The following is an 18,755-nucleotide window of genomic DNA, read 5'->3' on the forward strand; positions in this document are numbered from 1 at the left end:
ATGGTAGACCTTGTTTAGTCCTAAACTGGTTCCCATCATAGAAAGTTTCGGAGGTAGTAAACAAGGATTTTGTCAGTCTTTGTATCTTTATTACCTGATACGTAGAATGATAGATTTTTGCAAAAATGTACTTTTTGGAAATGTATACTTTATCTGCTGGTCAGTGTAAAACTTCATTTTAGTGTACCTCTGATTATGATGCATATTGAGTGAACTACTGTTTTAAATATTGGATACAGGAGTAACATTTGCACCTAACCAGAGAATTGGATGGTATCTCAGGTAGATGTTTTTGCTCAAGAATGAGATGCTCCACACAAAGAAAGCAGATGAAAGCAAATGCAAGGCATTGAAAAGGAAAGATGGGACAGATCAATTAACAAGGGATAAGTAATGGGCTAACTTTAAGAGTTATTGCTAAATAATTTCCCTGCTAAAAGAAGAGTTATTAAATGATAGTTTTTTTCCTTCCTGTGCTCAGGGGTTTAAAAATGCACCCGTCATTCATTAGCCCAAAGTCCAAGTCAGCTAGACAGAGCGGAAAAAATACCCGGCGCTTGGATCTCACAGTTAGCCTGAAAGCTGTGTCCTGCCACTCAAGAGGAGCAAAACAGTTGTGCACTAATTGTGACCATCCTTTAGTTGTAACATGGTGTCAGTCAGATTTGTCTTCAGTTCTTTCCAAATTATGATACTTATCTCTTGTTCTTTACATTTTCTTCTTTTCATGCATGGATTGACTTTTTTTCTTCTTTTGTTACTGACAAGAGGACACTATTCCTTTCCATTATATTCAGCGTTTCACCTGAAATTCACGATATTTAGGACCTTTTCTTCCCTTTGCTTGCTTTCTTGACGTTTTCTTTGCTTTTATGCTTTTACACCACTGTTCATTGGTTTTGATTTCCTTTCTAGGTTTGTCTCTCCAAAATCCCTCTTTCTTTCAGTATGATGATTTCTTTTTTTAATGTATCATTTCAGTTCTCGCTTTCTACCTGCTGAGTAGATGCTTAGATGAAAGGGGAAAGCTGTCCAAGAGCTGGTGATGGTCCCATGACCTTACATTGTAAAGTTTGAGGTCCTCGGTCCACCTCTGACAGTGGAATTTAAGATATAATGGTTTCATCCTTTCTGCTCCCGTCTTTTAACTGAGATAGTTGAGTTCAGAAGTTTGTAGAATGATTCCTTCTTTAGTCTTGCCTTTAAGATCATCTTAGACTCCTTTAGTTCTGTGGTTGCTAATAAAAGAAACTGTCTTCTTTCAAAATTTCTGTTTTGAATCCTCTTCTCCAGCAACATTTTTCCAGTTGTCATTCATCATTTCCATTCTGAGAGAGGAGGCTACTGACTTCGTATTTTTCACTGCTAAGTTGACAATTGAAGCTAAAATTTAATAATAAGTGGAAGAGAAACTAAAATGGGAAACTCACAGACTCAGGAAGGTGTGCCTTCATTTGCTTATACTCAGTTCTCACTTGAATTCTTAACTTCACAGGCATTTGAATGGAAAACTCCTTTTGGTTTTAAAATTAAAAAGAAAGAATGTCTGTGAATTTGAGAGCTTGCTGAAGAAGCTTCTGAATTTCTGTAGCCAAGTTGCTTTTCAGAGCCTCACAACATATGTTCACACTTGTAATTTCAGCTGTATCTGTGCATCTAATGCATTTGGTCTGGCTTTAGAGAAAATTCACGGTATGGTGGTTAAATATGACCAAACGTGCTATTGTCTTTCCTGTGATGGTTGCTTTATCTCTTTATCTGGCATGAGCTATTTATGCAGAAAGTACCCAAGAGTGTACATTAGAATAAATTGTAAATGTGCAAAAGACCACACATGGCTCTTCTAAATCGTTTGAAAAGTTTCTGGTGTATTTTTCCTAAACCCACGTTTTTAAAAATCTAGAATTCACAGCCATCATGTGAGGCTAAATAGATTTCTTCAGCTTTTTTCTTATCTGAGGTTGTTGACCTCAGGAGAGGAGGAGAAGGTTACAGGGTCAAAGTCTTTTCCTCCTTGGAGCTTGCTGCTTGCTGGGAGAGGGTTGGCTGGAAAATAGATGTTTTAGAAAAAGGGTTGAGGGTCATGATTTTAATTCTGTTAGGGAACAGCTGGTTTGAGTTTCTTTCCACTTCTATCTTCCCTCCCTTCCTCACAAATCCATAGAGAGAGAGAAATTTGTTCAGAGGAAAGCAGTAACACAAAAATAAAGGATTGCAATATTTTCATATTTAAAATAGATCGTGTTTGTTATAGTATTTCACATTAAGTGAGAGAAGAGGAAACTATTAAAGTAACTCAAATCCATTATTGTTTCAAGCATTGAATTGAGATTGATCTACAGTGCCAGAGGTCTGTTTGTTTTCCTGCCAAATGTTGAAATCATTAATAGCAATGTTTTTATTAGATAAACAATATGCACTATGATTTTTAATTTAGTGATGGACAAAGCTCATTATAAATGTGCCATGTTAGTTTGCATACAAGTCACTGCAGGAAGATGGTTTGATCTGGCTATTTCTATTTAGATTTTCTTCATCTTTGCATGCTGCTTTCATGCACTATGACCAAAGACAGAGAAGGAAACTCACAACTCTCAAATGAATGGCAAACTAGGAACAGATTTTTCGTCTGCGCTCCTCTGAAAAACTGGCCTCAGGCTGTGTTGGTGTGTGGCTCAACAGCAATCAGAGGTCATAATTTCATTGGCGGTTAGCATCAGGTTTAATTTTTCTAATATGTTACATTTACCGAAATGTCTGGTTTCAGTTACACTTATGCACTGACTGAATCAGCTTTGAGCAGCATGATGTTTTAAGGTACCTGAAAGGCTACAAGAACGTTTATGGAACACATATGCTAATTGTTTTTAACCACTTTCCTTTCTAAACACAAAAACGTGTTTTTGGAAAGCCATTTAACAGTAGTAGCTAATGATGGTGTGCTTTCATACTAAGACACGAGCGCAAGGAATAGGTAAGATAGTTGTTTTAACAAGACTGCCATCTACTGATTTCCACAATTAAAAATATCCCTGATGAATAGATTGTTCACATTTTTTTTTATAGCTTTATTTTTTAAGATTTGCAAGATCAAGAAAATCCTAAAGTCTTTCTGTCACCTTAGGAATGCGACCAGGTTCACATTGATGACGTGTCTTCGGATGACAATGGTCAAGATTTAAGGTATGAGAAAAGTGAAAGAGATAAAATGTTGCTTTGCATGTTTCTCCCTGGGAAAGCAATAACTGCTGTAGTGCTTACAGTAGCCCATTGTCTTCTTAGCTATTTTAGCCTTTCCAACCTAGCAGCGAGTAGCTGGTGGCTGAATGTAGCCTTTTGTTTTTTGTTAATTTGGGGGTTTTCTTATCTCCAAATAGCACCTATAACTTTGGAACGGATGGCTTTCCTGCAGCTGCCACCAGCGCTAATTTGTGCCTCGCGACAGGGGTGCGTGGAGGAGTGGATTGGATGAGAAAATTGGCATTCCGCTACAGACGAGTAAAAGAAATATACAATACCTACAAAAACAATGTTGGAGGCAAGTGACTATGAAGCATATAACATGTATAAATGAGAAGCAGTAAAAAGGAAGGGGTTTTATGTTGTTGTTTTCTGCACTGTATGGAAAGTTGTATGTGAACTAATGAAAGCAAAGGAAAATGACAGGGTATCACATCATTTCAGTGCACACATGTCCTTATCTACTCTGCAGGTCTTCTTGGTCCAGCAAAAAGAGAGGCTTGGCTACAACTAAGAGCAGAAATTGAAGCTTTGACGGATTCTTGGTTAACACTTGCACTGAAAGCACTCACCCTTATTCATTCAAGGTGAGTATGGATGGGGTAGTTACAAAATGTTAAGAGGTCTGCCATTGATTTAGAAGAGGCTGCCTGGTCTCATGGACATAATGCTGCAGTGAAGGACCTTCTTTTCATTCCCTGTTCTGGTCTGACCTTGCTCTCCTATAATGCAGAGAGAGAATGTAACTTTGATAAGTGTCAGTAATAATAGTGAAGGGTTCTGATGGGAGGGTAAGATTTTCCTTGTTTTGTTTTACTTTGCTTTGCTTTGCTTTGCTTTGCTTTACATTGCTTTGTTAAAAGGATATTTGTGTTTGCTGTTCCACAGGACAAATTGTGTGAACATCCTTGTAACAACTACTCAACTAATTCCGGCTCTGGCTAAAGTCTTGTTGTATGGATTAGGGGTTGTATTCCCCATAGAGAATATTTACAGTGCAACTAAAATAGGTGAGCTATTTTTTATAATGTTGTGCTATATCTGAAACAATAAAAGTAATTCTAAATAAAAAGCAGTTGTAGTCCATATTCTTTACTATATATTTAGAAGCATGCAGATTATTGTTGTATCTCAGAAAAGACATTTCATGCTAAGGCATCCTAAAAGTGTTTTACAAAGAACTTCATATAGCTCAGTAAACACAGATGCAGCCTCTGTTAGGAGGAAATATAATCATTTTTCTTAAAACTGTGAGGGTATCTGGCAGTGCAGGTGGTTCTGTGGTAGGCTGTCAGTAGAGACCCTTGCAGTTACCTCAAGTTAGCACAGGCAGTTCTGTAAAAGGTAGACCCTGGCTGCATTCACTTTCATGTGTTCTGGAGAAAATCGTGGTAAACAGCTTACCAGAAGCAAGAATGTTTTGCTTCAGAATGTAGTTAGTTAAGCTTATTCATACTGACTGTAATAAGCTACAGCCTGGCAAATGTTTATTTCTGTTTTCTGTTTCAATATAAAAGATGTTATTCTGAGTATGTAGAAAATACATCGTACCAGATGGCAGTGGTGCTCGTAATTTTTAATGTGATTATGACGTATCTGTTCTGTCTCAGATTCCCTCAAAAATGTTGGCAACATGAAAACATTTTTCATGTGTTCTTAAGTATCTATAATATAGGACGCTCAAATGGCCAAGAAAAAATGGTGGGTCATTTTTGTTTGGTTTTGTTTTGTTTTTAAATAAATACCTCAGTTGAGCATTTTATATAGAAATTTGAAAGCATTACTGTAAAAGATTTAGAGCCATTTCCTGGGTGGAAATGTCACTCTACCTGACTGTAGAAGCTTTGTGAGTTAGAGCTTTCAGTTCTACTACTTCAAATATAAATTTTAATTGAAGCACTGTAATAAATATTCACTGATGACTTTAAGTGCACAGAGCAAAGAGTACTTGTGGAGTACTGTCTTCAGTCACTGACTGTCACAGGAAATCAGGAGATTTTTGTAATATGGCACAATTCATGATTTTCCAGCATGGTTTTAACCTACTTGGTATTGCAGATTCCTTATGCCTGGTGCTAATGTTAAAGGGTGTCATTGAGTAGTGTAGTTTCTCTGCTGACAAGAAACCTTTTTTGTATTTCCAGTCTATTTGTTGGTATTGTCCTGTAGCTGAAATAATTATTTTGAAAAACACAAATTTTGCTATTTTTTGGTCTAGCCATGCAGCAGATACACAGGTAAGCGTGCATTTTGGCCAGGCTGGTGTGATCATTCAGATTGACAGCATTGAAGAAGACCTGACTGTAGGCATTTACTTACATTCTGTCTTCCCAGTATCAGTACCTGAAACACTGTACAGAACTGGGATCATTTCCCTAGGTCTGTGCACTGAAGTAATGAGCTAAGTTAATGGATCCCAGTGCAGGATCAAGGACCTTGACCATGTATTGGATTACAGGCATTTAAACCTAAATCTTTTTTGTGACCTCCTAAGTCAGGATACTACTGTTTCAGGAGCTGTGATTAATCTTGTCACAGGTTGCAGAGAAAAAGCTAGAATTTCTACTCAGAGTTCTCCTGGTGGGGGAATCCCCTCCAAAACGAGAAAAGTGATACTGCAGACCTGTGGTACGCTACATCTACCATGTCGTGTGCATTAAATGACCTTTCAGAGCAGATTTGAAGGTTGCCTGTCAGCTGTTCTGGCAGGAACAAAGCTGCAATAAACCTGGGTACACCGTCCTGCACAAGAGGCTCTTCTCTGTTATCTAGCAATAATTATGTATTAAAGTGTTACAGACTAATATAAAAACAAGAGATTTGGTGATATCTCCTTACCACTTACCCATAGTAGTTTTAGATACATTTATATATTTATTTATTTATTTTCTTTCAGGAAAGGAAAGCTGTTTTGAGCGAATAATTCAAAGATTTGGAAGAAAAGTAGTGTATGTGGTTATAGGAGATGGTGTCGAAGAAGAACAAGGCGCTAAAAAGGTAATGGCCATTTTTCAAGATTTCAGGACTCTGAAAGCAAAATCGTCCTTTCTATCATATGCAACAGCATGTACTGGCATTTGATTTTAGTATCTTTGCTTTATGAATTATAATGTTTTGATCATATCTGGTAGAAAGCTCCATAAAACTAGATAATGATGTGCCCCGCTGTTCTCCAAAAGGCACATTATGCTAGCTATGTATATTTGGCTTATTTCAGAAAGGAGCCAGAAAATGGGTCCTGGTTTTTGTGCCAAGAACTAATAGTTCTGTTTTCATTGGCATCCCAAAATACCACATCGGATGTTATGAATATAAGCAAAAAATGGTGATTCTTACTGATCAAAGGCAGTGTGAAATTTGACCGGATGAAATACATATATGTCACACCTTGAATATGCATGTAGGTCTGGAGTAGTTTAATAGTTTTCTTGTGGGACCATAATTTGGATTCTGTATTCAGGTAAATACTCATGTCTTGTCCTGCATTCATAACCTCAGTAAATTGAGCCGAGGATGCAATTTGCATGTCTATTTATTATTTTTTTCCCTTCCTCTGGGAGAGAGGGGGAAAATTACATTTTTTTTCCCAGTGTGGAGTAAGCTCCATAGAAAGCAAAACTTCCCTCTGGTAAATAATTGCCTTCCTCATCTACCAAAAGAGAGGCAGATATGGAGTCCTTACTTTAAAGAAAAAGGCACAGTTTTGGCTATTTGAGCAATAAGAGAAGGAAAATGAGCATTTCACTTACTTCTTCCCTTTAAGGATAAATTGCTTTGACACAAGTTCTCTTTTAGCACAGAAATATCTCTGTGGTACTTCTGTATCTGTTTCCACTGTTGCTAGATTGGCAGAGTAAAACTAATTAGTTCAGATGACATTTTACCAGATGCACTGCTGACTGGTTTTGCTTCTGAAATCAGGGGTTTGTGCCCCTGGAGCACTTCAGGCAGGTTCCCGGCTCGTCCCAGCACTTTGCAGAGCATCAGTTTCATATATCCCTTTGGCGGGCGGACGGGAACAGTTTGCTTCTTTTTCCTTCAGAAATGCCTTTCATCTTTGCAGAGAAATGTTTTCCCGCTGTAAATGATTACGTTTTAAAAGCCGCATTTAAGATCGGGGGGAGGGAAACAAAAAAATCTTCTTTGTTCCTTTTCTGTTGCTTGGTGAAATAGTGCTATATATGGTAATGGAAGGAGTAGTCCTTTTGGTAATATTATCTAATTCATTTTTTCAACAGGAAACACAATTCAGAGAAGCATAGGAGAAAACCCTTCCAGTTACTAAGAGGTGTAGCAGCACAGAAAGTTTCTTTGTGCCATTGGTTCTGTATATTCTTCCTTATTTGAAGAAATGTAGATTTAAAGCATGTTAGATTAGGTTCTGGATTAAATTATGTTTTAAAACAATGCCAGACAAGTCAGTTAAGTACATCAGCAACCTTGCCTTTCTGCAGAAACTATTAATTTGATTAAAGGAAATGTTTCTGTGATTCTTGTCCTGTTTCTTGCTCCTCCTAAAATGAACTCCCCGTTGCAAGTTGTGAAAGCAGGAGTTGATCCTTGATTTTGGCCCTTGCCAAAGTGTCAGAGCAAGAATCACAGAGTACTCGGAGCTAATCTAATCTCAGATGGTGCCTTGTTTTTTGACTGCTCCTCAGGTTATTTTTTAGTGTTAAAAGAAGGAGTAGGCACAGGATTGTGCCATAGAGTATGCTGTGCTTCAGTTCAAAGACATACGCCCTGTTTAATGAAGGATTAGTACTGCTGTATTAGAATGTACCTTCTGTAGAGCGTCTGCAAGCAAAACTGGGACTACTCCCACAGAAAATGTGAAGCCCGTCAGCCAAAACTGACCTTGCTTATCCTCTCACATTCCAGCTTCCTTCCTATCAGCATATTCAGTTTTGGGCCCCTCACGGCAGGAAAGATATTGAGACCCTGGAGTGTGCCCAAGGAAGGGCAACAAAGTTGGTGAAGGGTCTGCAATTCAGGTCTTAAGGGCAGTGGCTTAGGTGTGGAGAAGAAGAGGCTCAGGGACACCTTATCACTCTCTACAGCTGCCTGAAAGAAGGCTGAAATGCAGTCAGGGTCAAACTCTCCTTCCAGGTAACTGGTGACAGGACAAGAGGTAATGACCTCAGGTTGCACCAGGGGAGGTTCAGGTTGGATATTAGCAAATTTTTTTTCTCAGAAAGAGTGGTAAGGCATTGGAACAGGCTGCTAGGGTGGCGGTGGAGTCATCATCTCTGAAGGTGTTCAGGAAATGTGTAGGTGTGGCACTGAGGGGCATGGTTTACTGGCATGGTGGTGACAGCCTAACAGTTGGATTAGGTTATCTTAGTGATCTTTCCAACCTCTGTGGCTCTGATATTGATTTTTGTGATATTCTCATAGCATGGACAGTGTTTATGTCATTCCTTTGTACTGCACTTTACTGAAGGAGGCTGACCTGTGGAGAAGCCCTTAGCTTATGTACCTTTTTTTTCTTTTACTTAGAGCATGGACAGTATACCCTTCTTTAAAATTTAAATAGCCCTTCACTGCTTACGTGTAGTTTGTAACAGGCATATTTAAATGAGCACATAAATTCAAATCTATTTCATTTTTTTCCACTCCCTCAGTGAAAAGAGCTGAACTCCAAGCCTAGGAGATCATAATGTTAAGTTTTGTTATTAAAATAACTTACTATTAATTTAGCCAGTTGCTTCATCATGAGACAAGGTTTTTCACAGTTGTCCTTAATCTTTTGAAAAGCCTGAGTCGATACAACAGAAGAAAAAAGATGCATTTAAAACCTTTATAGTAAAAATTCAATTATGCATTTTTTTTCTGTAGAGGTTAAAAGGTCATTGCTCTTTACAGAAATGTGTTCAGGAGAGATTGGTATTTTGTGAAATGCCTCTCCTGATCGATGAAAATAAATACAATGCACTGAGGAAACGGCATACTCTTACGTTTGGTGTCACACAGGAGAAGCCTTGGTATCAACACCTTGCCTTAGCTGTCACTTCCTGCAGAATATAAGACAATTAAAATCCTTAGGCCGTTCACGTTACAGGCTGAGGAGAAATCGTACCCTTCTGGATGGGTTCAGGAGGCAGGGCAGCCGCAGCAGCAGGGTTCACGGGGAGGTTGCTACCTTTGGAAAAGAGGAGGGGAGAGAGAAAAGCGGGGAGAGGTGAGGAGCGCTCAGGGCTGCTGTGGGGGCACGTGCCTATAGCAAGCCCAGGCATGGGGCTGCCTCCTTCCCTGTGTGTCTGCATGCCACTGCGGTGACATACGCAGAATCAGTTCCTGGGTTGCTCTGCCAGAATCTCCATTGTCTTGAGGTTGTTTTGTTTTTTTTTGTTGTTGTTGTTGTCGTCGTTGGGAAATATTCATAAGGCAGAAAAAGAAAAAAAAAGATAAAACCCTGAGGTTTCCTACTTGGGAGAATCTTGCAAAGCATTTCTGATTTGCAAGATGAGACAAAAGGAGGAGCATCTCTTCATGGAAGAGCTGGATTTTAAATCAGGTGATTCAGGAGAGCCTGGGCAAATCAGTTTCTCCTTTTGTCTTCAAAATGGTCGTTTGGCTTTGGAGGAAAATTGTGAGGAAAAATCATAAATCTTCACAGAGCAATAAATAGAATATAAAAGGCTATCCAGTCTGCAGCTGCTTTAAAGCTTGCAGTCACACTGTGCTCCTTAGGTTTGGGTAGGAAGTAAAGGCGACCACTTAGTGAAATCTGGCAGAAACACAACAAAAATACAGTGAAAGATGACAGAAACTTATGAGTTTTCAATTCAGATGTGTCACAAATCTCAGGAGTGAGATTTCTGTAGAAATATGAATTCATTTAAGGGAAGAAGGATAGCCTGCAGTTTCCAGTGTTACTCAGTCAGAAAACGATTTTGTTTTGTGCATATATTGAAGCGCTTTTGTTTATTTTGGTGAATACTTGGAGCTTTGTTCTTTTAGTGAAAACTCACTGAAAATAATACTGCCTCTAGTTCAAAATTTAGATACCTTAATATTTTAGGTTATGGAATAATTTTATAATTGCTAGCTTTACTAAATTAATAATTTAACCTTTCTTAAGCCAAACAAGCACAAAGTGAACCTGATGCCGCCATATTTCATTTAAGAATAGAACTGAAATGTTCACAGCTTTACTTATTGTCAAGTGTCACCTTATTAAACATTTGCAACACGATTCATGCTTCTTAATAGACAGAACTTTCATATTCACCTGGAAGATAGTGAAAAAGTGCACAAAACCCTTCCTTTACTACCAGCCTAGCCATTTGTCCCCCCCTAAAAGCAATAAGAAAAGCTTTCTCACAGTTTCTTCAGTTCATAATGCATCCAGCTAGGCTGCTGTTCGTTAGTGGTTCATGTTGATCACCCATTCTTGAGCTTCAGTAAATGTGGCATATATATTAGCATTTTTTTGTGTGCTCAGAATAGAATACATTAGGCACGATGTGTGTGATAAGTGTTAGCAATGAGAGCTTTCTAAAGGTAATTTTTGGTAAATACATATCCACACAAGTATGTCTGATCATATTGTAAGAAGAAATGAGCCTCCATCTCACTGTTGGCAGTTCTTGTGGATGAGCAGGGTGTGCTAACACAGAAATAATGTATAAGGTTTTACTTGATCATTTTGTACAGTCATTTAGTAGATTAGATAAGGTAAAAATTATTGTATATGCCCAGTAAACACACATGAGTATATATGGGCACATATGTGTGTGAGGCTGCATATACACACACAGATGCATGCATGTAGCTATATATAGATCTGTATCAGGTTTGTTTCCCCTCCTCTTAGCTATGAAGTCTGTGCCGTAGGGTCAGACTGATAGAGATCGGAATCAGCCACATGGGCCCCGTGCACGGAGTGCCCATGCAGATTCCAGTCCCCATGCAGCCACTACGTTCCTGGAGTGTTTCATTTCTGGGGAGTGTACGGCTGGTCCTTTGACCTATACGCATGAGAACTTAAAATAATTACAATCCTGAGATTTACACAACCTCTTTGTTTTCACAGGACTCTCCAGGCTCTCATTCCATGTCTCGCTGCTATAAGTGAATAGAGTAAATGGAGGCATATTCCTTTAACAGATATAAATAAAGCAGAGGACACTTATGTGAATTTCAGATTCACAAAGATACAGCCAAAACAATGATCACTTAAAGTTTTGGTTTTAAACTCTGACCATAAACAGCTGAGAGTAATCCAAAACTTGATATTGCATATGGGCATCATAGCAAGAATCACTGTGATTTGATTTAGCAGAAGCTCAACCTTCTGTTAAAACAATCAGGGTCTTTAACTACCCCCGACGCCTGGTGTGTGTACACTCTGTAGTGCTGAGGTTGTTACTAGGGAAGCAGTATAATGCTGGAGCTGCATGAGGTGGGAGCTGGAAGCCAAGAATTTATTACTACAGTTCTCCCTATTCATTAGTTTGCTGTATGTCCTTGGAGGGCTTCCATGTCATTGACTCTTGGCTTCTGCAGGGACACTACTCAAGGGCAGGTGTCCACCACACCCTGCACCACACTTAGGTATGTTATTTATACCTCTCTGAGCTAGTGGTTCAGGCAGAGCTGATTCCAAACTGACAGAGAGAGCAGATAGGTGCTGCCTTGCAACTGGGCAAGGAGAGGGAAGCTGCAGCCTTGCAAAAATGGAGACAGCACCACTTTGTACACTCAGTTGGCAAGCACAGATTGGACTGGCTACAAGCAGAAACCCGTGCCTGTTTGTCCTTGATGTAAGATCCCTGTCAGATGTTAAGTTCTGATCTCGCAGCCTAAAGAAGAGACAGGAACACAGAAGCTATAGGAGAGCCCAGAAAACAGCGTGATTAGGAGATTTTATTTCTATTTGGTATTGTTCATACATTTACTGAATGTGATGCAAGAAATTAATTTTTTAGGAAAGATTTGAGCTGGAAGGTAGTAATAAATGACCTGATGGAGCAGAGAGGGCAGTCTGTATAGTGTAACGGGGGGAGCTGGGACATGGAGCAGAAGCTCAGTGAGCTGATTGCATCTAGTTTCTGCTGCTACTGCGGCACAGAAGTCAGTACTGAATATGTATAAATAGTAGAAGTCATGTTTAATGTTTCCTTCTTAAGGAGAGGAGTACTGTGTAAAGCATGTATTTGTAAATACTATAAGCATTTATTCCAGCTATGTTTCACTTGTCTCTGAATTATTATATTTTCCCCAGCAGTGATGTGGCTCACTTATTTACCTTATCTTAGTCAGCTGTATCTGAAGTATTTGTGACAATCTAGAGTAAAACAAAGCAAAGCAAAAACTAATCCAGTGGTGCTTCCTTGTGAATCATTTTATTTGCTTCCTGAATAATTCCATGGTTCTAAAAGCATGTGGGCAGCTGTTGACACATCTATATTACATTTTAATCCAGATCAGGAGTGTCATACGGAAGGAGACTGTCCCCCTTACTCTGCTTTGGCTAACATTTGTTTTAGGGCAAAAAACTGATTTCTTTTGGACAGAACTAAACCAGAAGTGCTTACCAAATGCTCTCCAACTGCTAGTAGGCGTATTTTCCATAGCAGTGGACTAGAGTTGTTCTGAAATGAAAACCCTGAAATACAGACACCTCCATCGCTCTGTAGTCGCTCTTACTGTGCAGCTCTTCTTGCTAACACCTGTCCTTTATTTGGTGTGCATTTTCCAGATTCCCAGCTGTGCTACTTTGCATGTCCTGCACCACTTATTAGCAAAATCTAGCTGATAAATACCATTCCAGCCTCATCACTGCTGAATTTATTGCAAGCTTTGTGCTAAGGTGTTGGGTGGATGGAATAGGTATAGAGCAGCTGTGCAGAGTTTACAGTAAATGTGTACCTGGAAACAGAGGGTTTCTCATTGTGCTTTTGCATTTCTTTCAGAATTGCTCTCTAATTCCTTGAGAATGAAAAAGGGAGTTCAGCATAGCAATGATGATCAGAAGAGATGTAGTTTTGCTGCTGATTTAAATAGAATTAGGAATTTGTGCAGGAAATGCTGAGGTACAATTAATAAAACAGTTCCTGAGAAGCTGTTAATAAAATTCTTTGGGACCCCAGAAGCTATGGTGATAGTAAATAATTTGCGGTTTGCCTCCTAAAGATGTCAAACACAAGCTGGCCCTATGAGATGGTGAACAAGGTCATGTTTAGCCTTCAAAATATTGTTGCATTGAAACTATTTTCCCATGGAATTAACAGAAATCTTCCTGAAGAAAGCTGATGGTTATCTATTTGTATTTATGTGAAAGGTCTTGTTGACAGTATAATCCCTGTTTTACAGTAAAGATAGCAATAGATATCAATAAGATATCTAAAGATAGCAAAAAGATACAATAAAGATAGCAAGTATTCTTAATCAGATTTTTACCCTTCACGGATGAGGTAAATGAGTACTTTTTCCTCGTACTTGTGGTTTTGGTTCCTTCATGTTTTTTGCATGCATAGTTGTGCTGCAGACTGAGATCTTATTACAGTTAATAGGAAAAAAATACGTATTTATTTTAAAATTGTCCCATATGGAAAATATGTTTTAAGATCAGTGCTAACAATGAGCGATGTTACGCAAACCACCAGGATAAAATTCCTTTCAGAGTGATGTGAGCAACACATGAGCTATTCTGAATTGTCTTTCCTGTGTTTGTAACTCACCTGTCAGGGAAAGTTTTCCAGATAATAAATACGTTTTGATGGTAAATATTACTATCACTTCCATTTTGTCTTTTTTAATATATTTTTAACTAAGTTCTCTTCCTCAAACTACCCACCTACTTCATGTATGGAACAGTTTTCTTAATTCTTCTTTTCCTAGGAAAAAAAGCAGTTTCTTCCTCAAACAGTTGCATTGTTTTTCTTAAGATCCTTAAGATCCGCTGTCTTTCCTGTTGGTGGGTGGGTTTGGTGTTGGTGATATTATCGATAATTTGTGCTCAAGCATCAGAGAAATCAGAAATAAATGTGAAGGGATTGAGGTTTTAAGAGCTCTGAATTGCTCCCTGCTCACACTGTTACCTTCTTGCAAATGACAATGGGTGGGTCTAAATACCAAAATGCTTGGGGTTATTTTTACATGTTGTCTGTGCTGTTCACAGCATGCTATGCCATTTTGGAGGATCTCAAGCCACTCTGACCTTATGGCCCTTCACCATGCCTTGGAACTGGAGTACTTGTAGCAGCTCAGCAGCACTTTGAAACCCCAGAGCCTCCTTCTGCCCATGGACGGTATGCCTGTGTCTTGTGTCAGCATTGGACTACAGAACTTTGTGATTTCAACATGTTGACGTACAGCTGCAATTGGTCTTAACCCTTGCCCTTTCAGTAAACGGAGGAGCATGTCTTTTTCTTCAGAACAGCTGTTGACTCTGGTACTGCGAGTCCAACAAAAATAAGCCATGCAAATGTTTTAACAGCTCATCTTTACTATATTTGCTACCAAAAAAAAGAAATGGAGAAGGAAGAAAAAGGAAACAAAGGTTCATACCTGTGAAAATAAAAAGGACCTGCAAGTGCTTTGTAGTTTTTAAACTCTTCAATGTGACACATGCCGTTTCTTCAACACAGCAAACTTGATTGCACAATGAAGACTGAAATTTTTCAAAATACCAGTGGAGTAATTTTCTTCTAAAGAAGGTTTACTTTTTGGTTTCTCATACCCAGGGTACTCTGTACATCTTTACTTATTTATGAACAGACTGTGTTTTGACATCATATAACTGAGGATATGTGTAATAGGAATAAAGGCTATTACAAGCCTTGGCCTTACGATACAGCAACTACTTTTGATTTTAGCACATTACAGAGTAGTTTAAAATATGTCTAATTTAAACTAATAGGTACATCACTGAGACAATCATGTACAGGAAGAATTTTTGTGTAAATTTGTAATAATGAATGATTCTTTTACATATCGTTAAGGTAAATGCTATTGAAAGATAGTAATGCCTTGTTGGTGAAGAATGAGGCTACGTGTGCACAAAATGTTGTGCAGTGCCTTGTCAACACGTTGGATATAAATATGTAGATAATGGATTTTTTTAGATAAATTTGTCAAGACCAAAAGCATGGATGTCAAGTGTCAATATGAATTGGGTTTTGTTCTTTTCAGCTATTTCTCTACCTTTTTTCTCTCATCTATTCTGATTATGAAAAGGTTTTCTTTCCCCTATTAAGGAAATATAGATAAAACACAACTGAAGAGGAGTACTTTGCTGTCTTCTGTTCGCTCTTAACACTTTTTTTAGGGTATTGACAAATGAATTAGCAGATTCCATAAAGAAATAGAGAGCGCAGATATATTTTAAGACATGACATAAACTGGAATCTAGGTACCGACTCATCCAAAAATAAAGGAAATTATTGCGATTGTTATTTTTAGAAATTAGAAATGGTAATATTTTGGAGAAGCTGAGTGAGATACTCATATACATTTAAGTTTTTTAATCCTCTTCCACCAGGAGTCAGATTTTCCTAAGATATAACATCCATTGCCGGCAATGGAAATACAAAAATACTTATCGCCAAGGAGTTTAAATGTGCTTTTGTCTATATCCATTTACAGGACAAACCTAGACCGTGTCTGTCTGTGACTTGTGACTTTTCTAATCTTGAAGGCCATGAGCTACTTGATCAGATAAACTGTTAGTCTTACTATTTGACGTGAATTGTACCAATTCCCATTGCTTGTCTCAAATCTCTTCATTAAAAAGAAGCGTTGGATTGGATTTGTTGTTTCATTCTCCAGCTTTTCTTTTCTTTTCTTTTTTTTTTTGTAAAAACACCAGCCTTGAAACAACTACCTGCAAAGCTATGAAGCACCAATGTAGCTGCAAAGCAATGCTGTTCTTTATTGGAGGAATCACGTTGCTGCTAGAATTAAATGTTTGTGGATTGCTTTATTATCAACAAAGAGGTTTTTATCCTACCATGTGCTTTACTTTACCCAGTACAAGTACTGGAATTCACAGAGTACTCACAAACATACATGAAGCACATTGTGGATAGCTTCTAAAAATACAATTAGCCCTTTATTTCTTCAAATGAAGTAGACAAAAATGGAGGTTGGTTATCTTTCTTTCTTTCCTTCTTTCTTTTTTTTTTTTTTTTTTTTTTTGGTCTCTTTTCTATCTTTAGTCACTTGCAGACTGAAAAAACAAAAACAAAAAAACAGTTTATCTGGGCCTTATTGTACAAAAAGTGTGTTGTGTCCACAGTTGTGTACAGAATTTTTCTTCATTAATTTTGTTTTAAATTAATAAAATTGATTTGTGAACATATTAAACAACTCTCTTGTATGCAAGTCTGTGACATTTCTCCTCTCTAGGTCTGGAATGAGGAGATAGCTCTCATCTTTTCACTGTCCTAAGACACAAGTTGTTCGCCTCTTTATGCCCACCTGAGATGTTAAATAGGGTAAAAAATATTTACTTCTAGTTTACAAAAGGCTAATTTTGATGGGCAGCAGGAGGAGGAGCTAAAGGAGGTCAGAAACATGTAGTAGGACTCTGACTTGGTGCATGCTGTCCTGGAAACTTGGTGCATGCTGTCCTGGAAACATGTGCCCAAGTGACTGGCTAAAAGCAAGTACCTAAATGTTAGGTGCTGTGATACCTGAGAAGGTCATTCGAAGCACACATATGGCTAATGGATTAGCCTGATCATTCAGATATTGCAGTCAGGACTATAGCAAGCCTCCTACTCTCTGAGAATCTGAAACAGGCCTGAACATCTCTGGAAATTCAAGATTTGAGATTTGAAAGGAAGCTGGTGGACAGTGGTGCCCACTTTCTTGGGGGATTATGTCTACAAAACTTCCTTTTTGAACTGATTGTCTGCTTACAACAGCAGTGACCAGAGTGCCTTGCACCAGTTCCCAGTGTTCTGCAGAATTAACTGATGTCCACCATGTTATCTGGGACACTAGGAAAAATGTGAGCCCACTGCTGAAGGACATGAAGGACATGAAGACATGAAGGACACTGAAAAGGTGGAGTTACTGAATGCCACCTTTGCTTCACTCCTTCCTACTAACACTAACCTTCAGGAATTCCAGTCCCTGGAGTTAAGAGTGAGCATATGAGGAAAGGAAGACTTACTCCTGGTAGATGAGGATGTGGTCAGAGATTGTCCAGGCAAATTCAAGACACAGTAATCTGTAGGCCCTAACAGGATGCACCCACAAGTGCTGAGAGAAATGGCAGAAGTGCATGGGAAACTGGTGTTATCTTTGAAAGGTCGTGGAGAATGGGAAAGGTGCCTGAAGACTGGAGGAAAGCCTATGTCATTCCAGACTTCTAAAAGCATTGCATTTATGTAGTTAACGCGTAAGATCAGAGTCTGCTTTTTGGAATGTCATTACCTCTTGAGGTTTCCATTTCTTAGATGCTCACTGATAAAAATGTTCAGCTGCAATTGCTTTAGTTCTAAGAATAAAACACTTCAAAATCATTAGAGCTATGTAACAGTGAGTAATAGCAATTGTGATGGATGTCTTATGTCTGGAAAGCATGCTTAGGACCCAAAAATGCAAGCGAATAAATTATTGCTAGAAATTCTCCTTTGCATTTTCCTTCAGATTCCTGCTTCTCTGTGTCATGTGGGTCTTGAATTCTGCCCTGCAGTGTGAGCAGTGAATGGTGTGAAGAGAAATGTTGCTCTGTATAGCACAGGGGACAGGTGTGGTCCTGCACCAGTCTTCCCATGTTCTTTGTAGATGGGGAGGCTGCACAGCTGCCACTTCTGCTCCTCTCTTGACTTCTCTCTTGCAATGTCCCTATCACCACCGTGCAGGTCCTGTGCAATCTCACCAGGAGGTCCCAAACAGGATGTGGAAATGTGCATTTATGTCCTAGAGCCCCTCCAAAGCCAATCTACTGTGTGAACCTTTTGTGATGTATATAAAATTGTATGAAGCTCTCCCTAACAAATACACGTTTCCAAGCTGGGTTATGCCTATGAAATTAGAATAGTGTGTAACTGAGCCTACTGTCCCACCAACTTCATAACAAATGGTTTGCAAAAGAAAAAGCCCCTTACTCTCATTTTCCAATGAAGCCATGAGATATAAATAAAACTCCCACATTTGCCCAGCCAAATCATCCATCTTTATAACTGTGTATCATTGTTTCATTTCACGTTAGTGAAAAAAAAAAAAGCTTTCGCATTCTCATACGCAGAAAAAAATACACTTTTTAGTTTGTACCAATATTCCACATTGCCATTTTTGGTTGTTTTTTTTTTAGGCAGCTATTAGTTCTTGTTAATGGTGTTAAAATAATAGCAGAAGGAAAATAAAAATTGGGATTTATCCAAAGGGAAAATATGTGGCTGCCAGCTCCCACGGAAGACACCTGATTTTGCCAGCTAACACCTTGTGGAATTCTGCCCAGTGCACGAGTATGTTATATGCTATCTGCCCTTTCCTTTGCTTCACCACTGCTGGCAGTTGTTTGCTGGGAAGATGTTATTCACAGCTTGGTCTGTATT

At 38.6% G+C, this 18,755-nt stretch overlaps 1 protein-coding gene across 50 annotated transcripts in view; it reads left to right on the top strand.

The window, feature by feature from the left end:
- Positions 1 to 16,551, top strand: part of EYA1 (EYA transcriptional coactivator and phosphatase 1) — a 155,698-nt gene extending 139,147 nt beyond the window's left edge. For all 50 annotated transcript variants that reach the window (XM_085537296.1, XM_085537303.1, XM_085537307.1 and 47 more), the window contains 6 exons: positions 3,125 to 3,183; positions 3,378 to 3,538; positions 3,713 to 3,827; positions 4,129 to 4,250; positions 6,137 to 6,237; positions 14,366 to 16,551. In XM_085537296.1, coding sequence (XP_085393422.1) covers positions 3,125 to 3,183; positions 3,378 to 3,538; positions 3,713 to 3,827; positions 4,129 to 4,250; positions 6,137 to 6,237; positions 14,366 to 14,446 — 639 coding nt within the window. In that variant the 3' untranslated portion in view covers positions 14,447 to 16,551. The remainder of the gene's footprint in view (positions 1 to 3,124; positions 3,184 to 3,377; positions 3,539 to 3,712; positions 3,828 to 4,128; positions 4,251 to 6,136; positions 6,238 to 14,365) is intronic.
- Positions 16,552 to 18,755: the final 2,204 nt, after the last annotated feature.

Source organism: Coturnix japonica, chromosome 2, assembly GCF_054131305.1.
Source record: "Coturnix japonica strain WE chromosome 2, WE-NBRP24, whole genome shotgun sequence".
In the NCBI taxonomy this organism is placed as follows: Eukaryota; Metazoa; Chordata; class Aves; order Galliformes; family Phasianidae; genus Coturnix; species Coturnix japonica.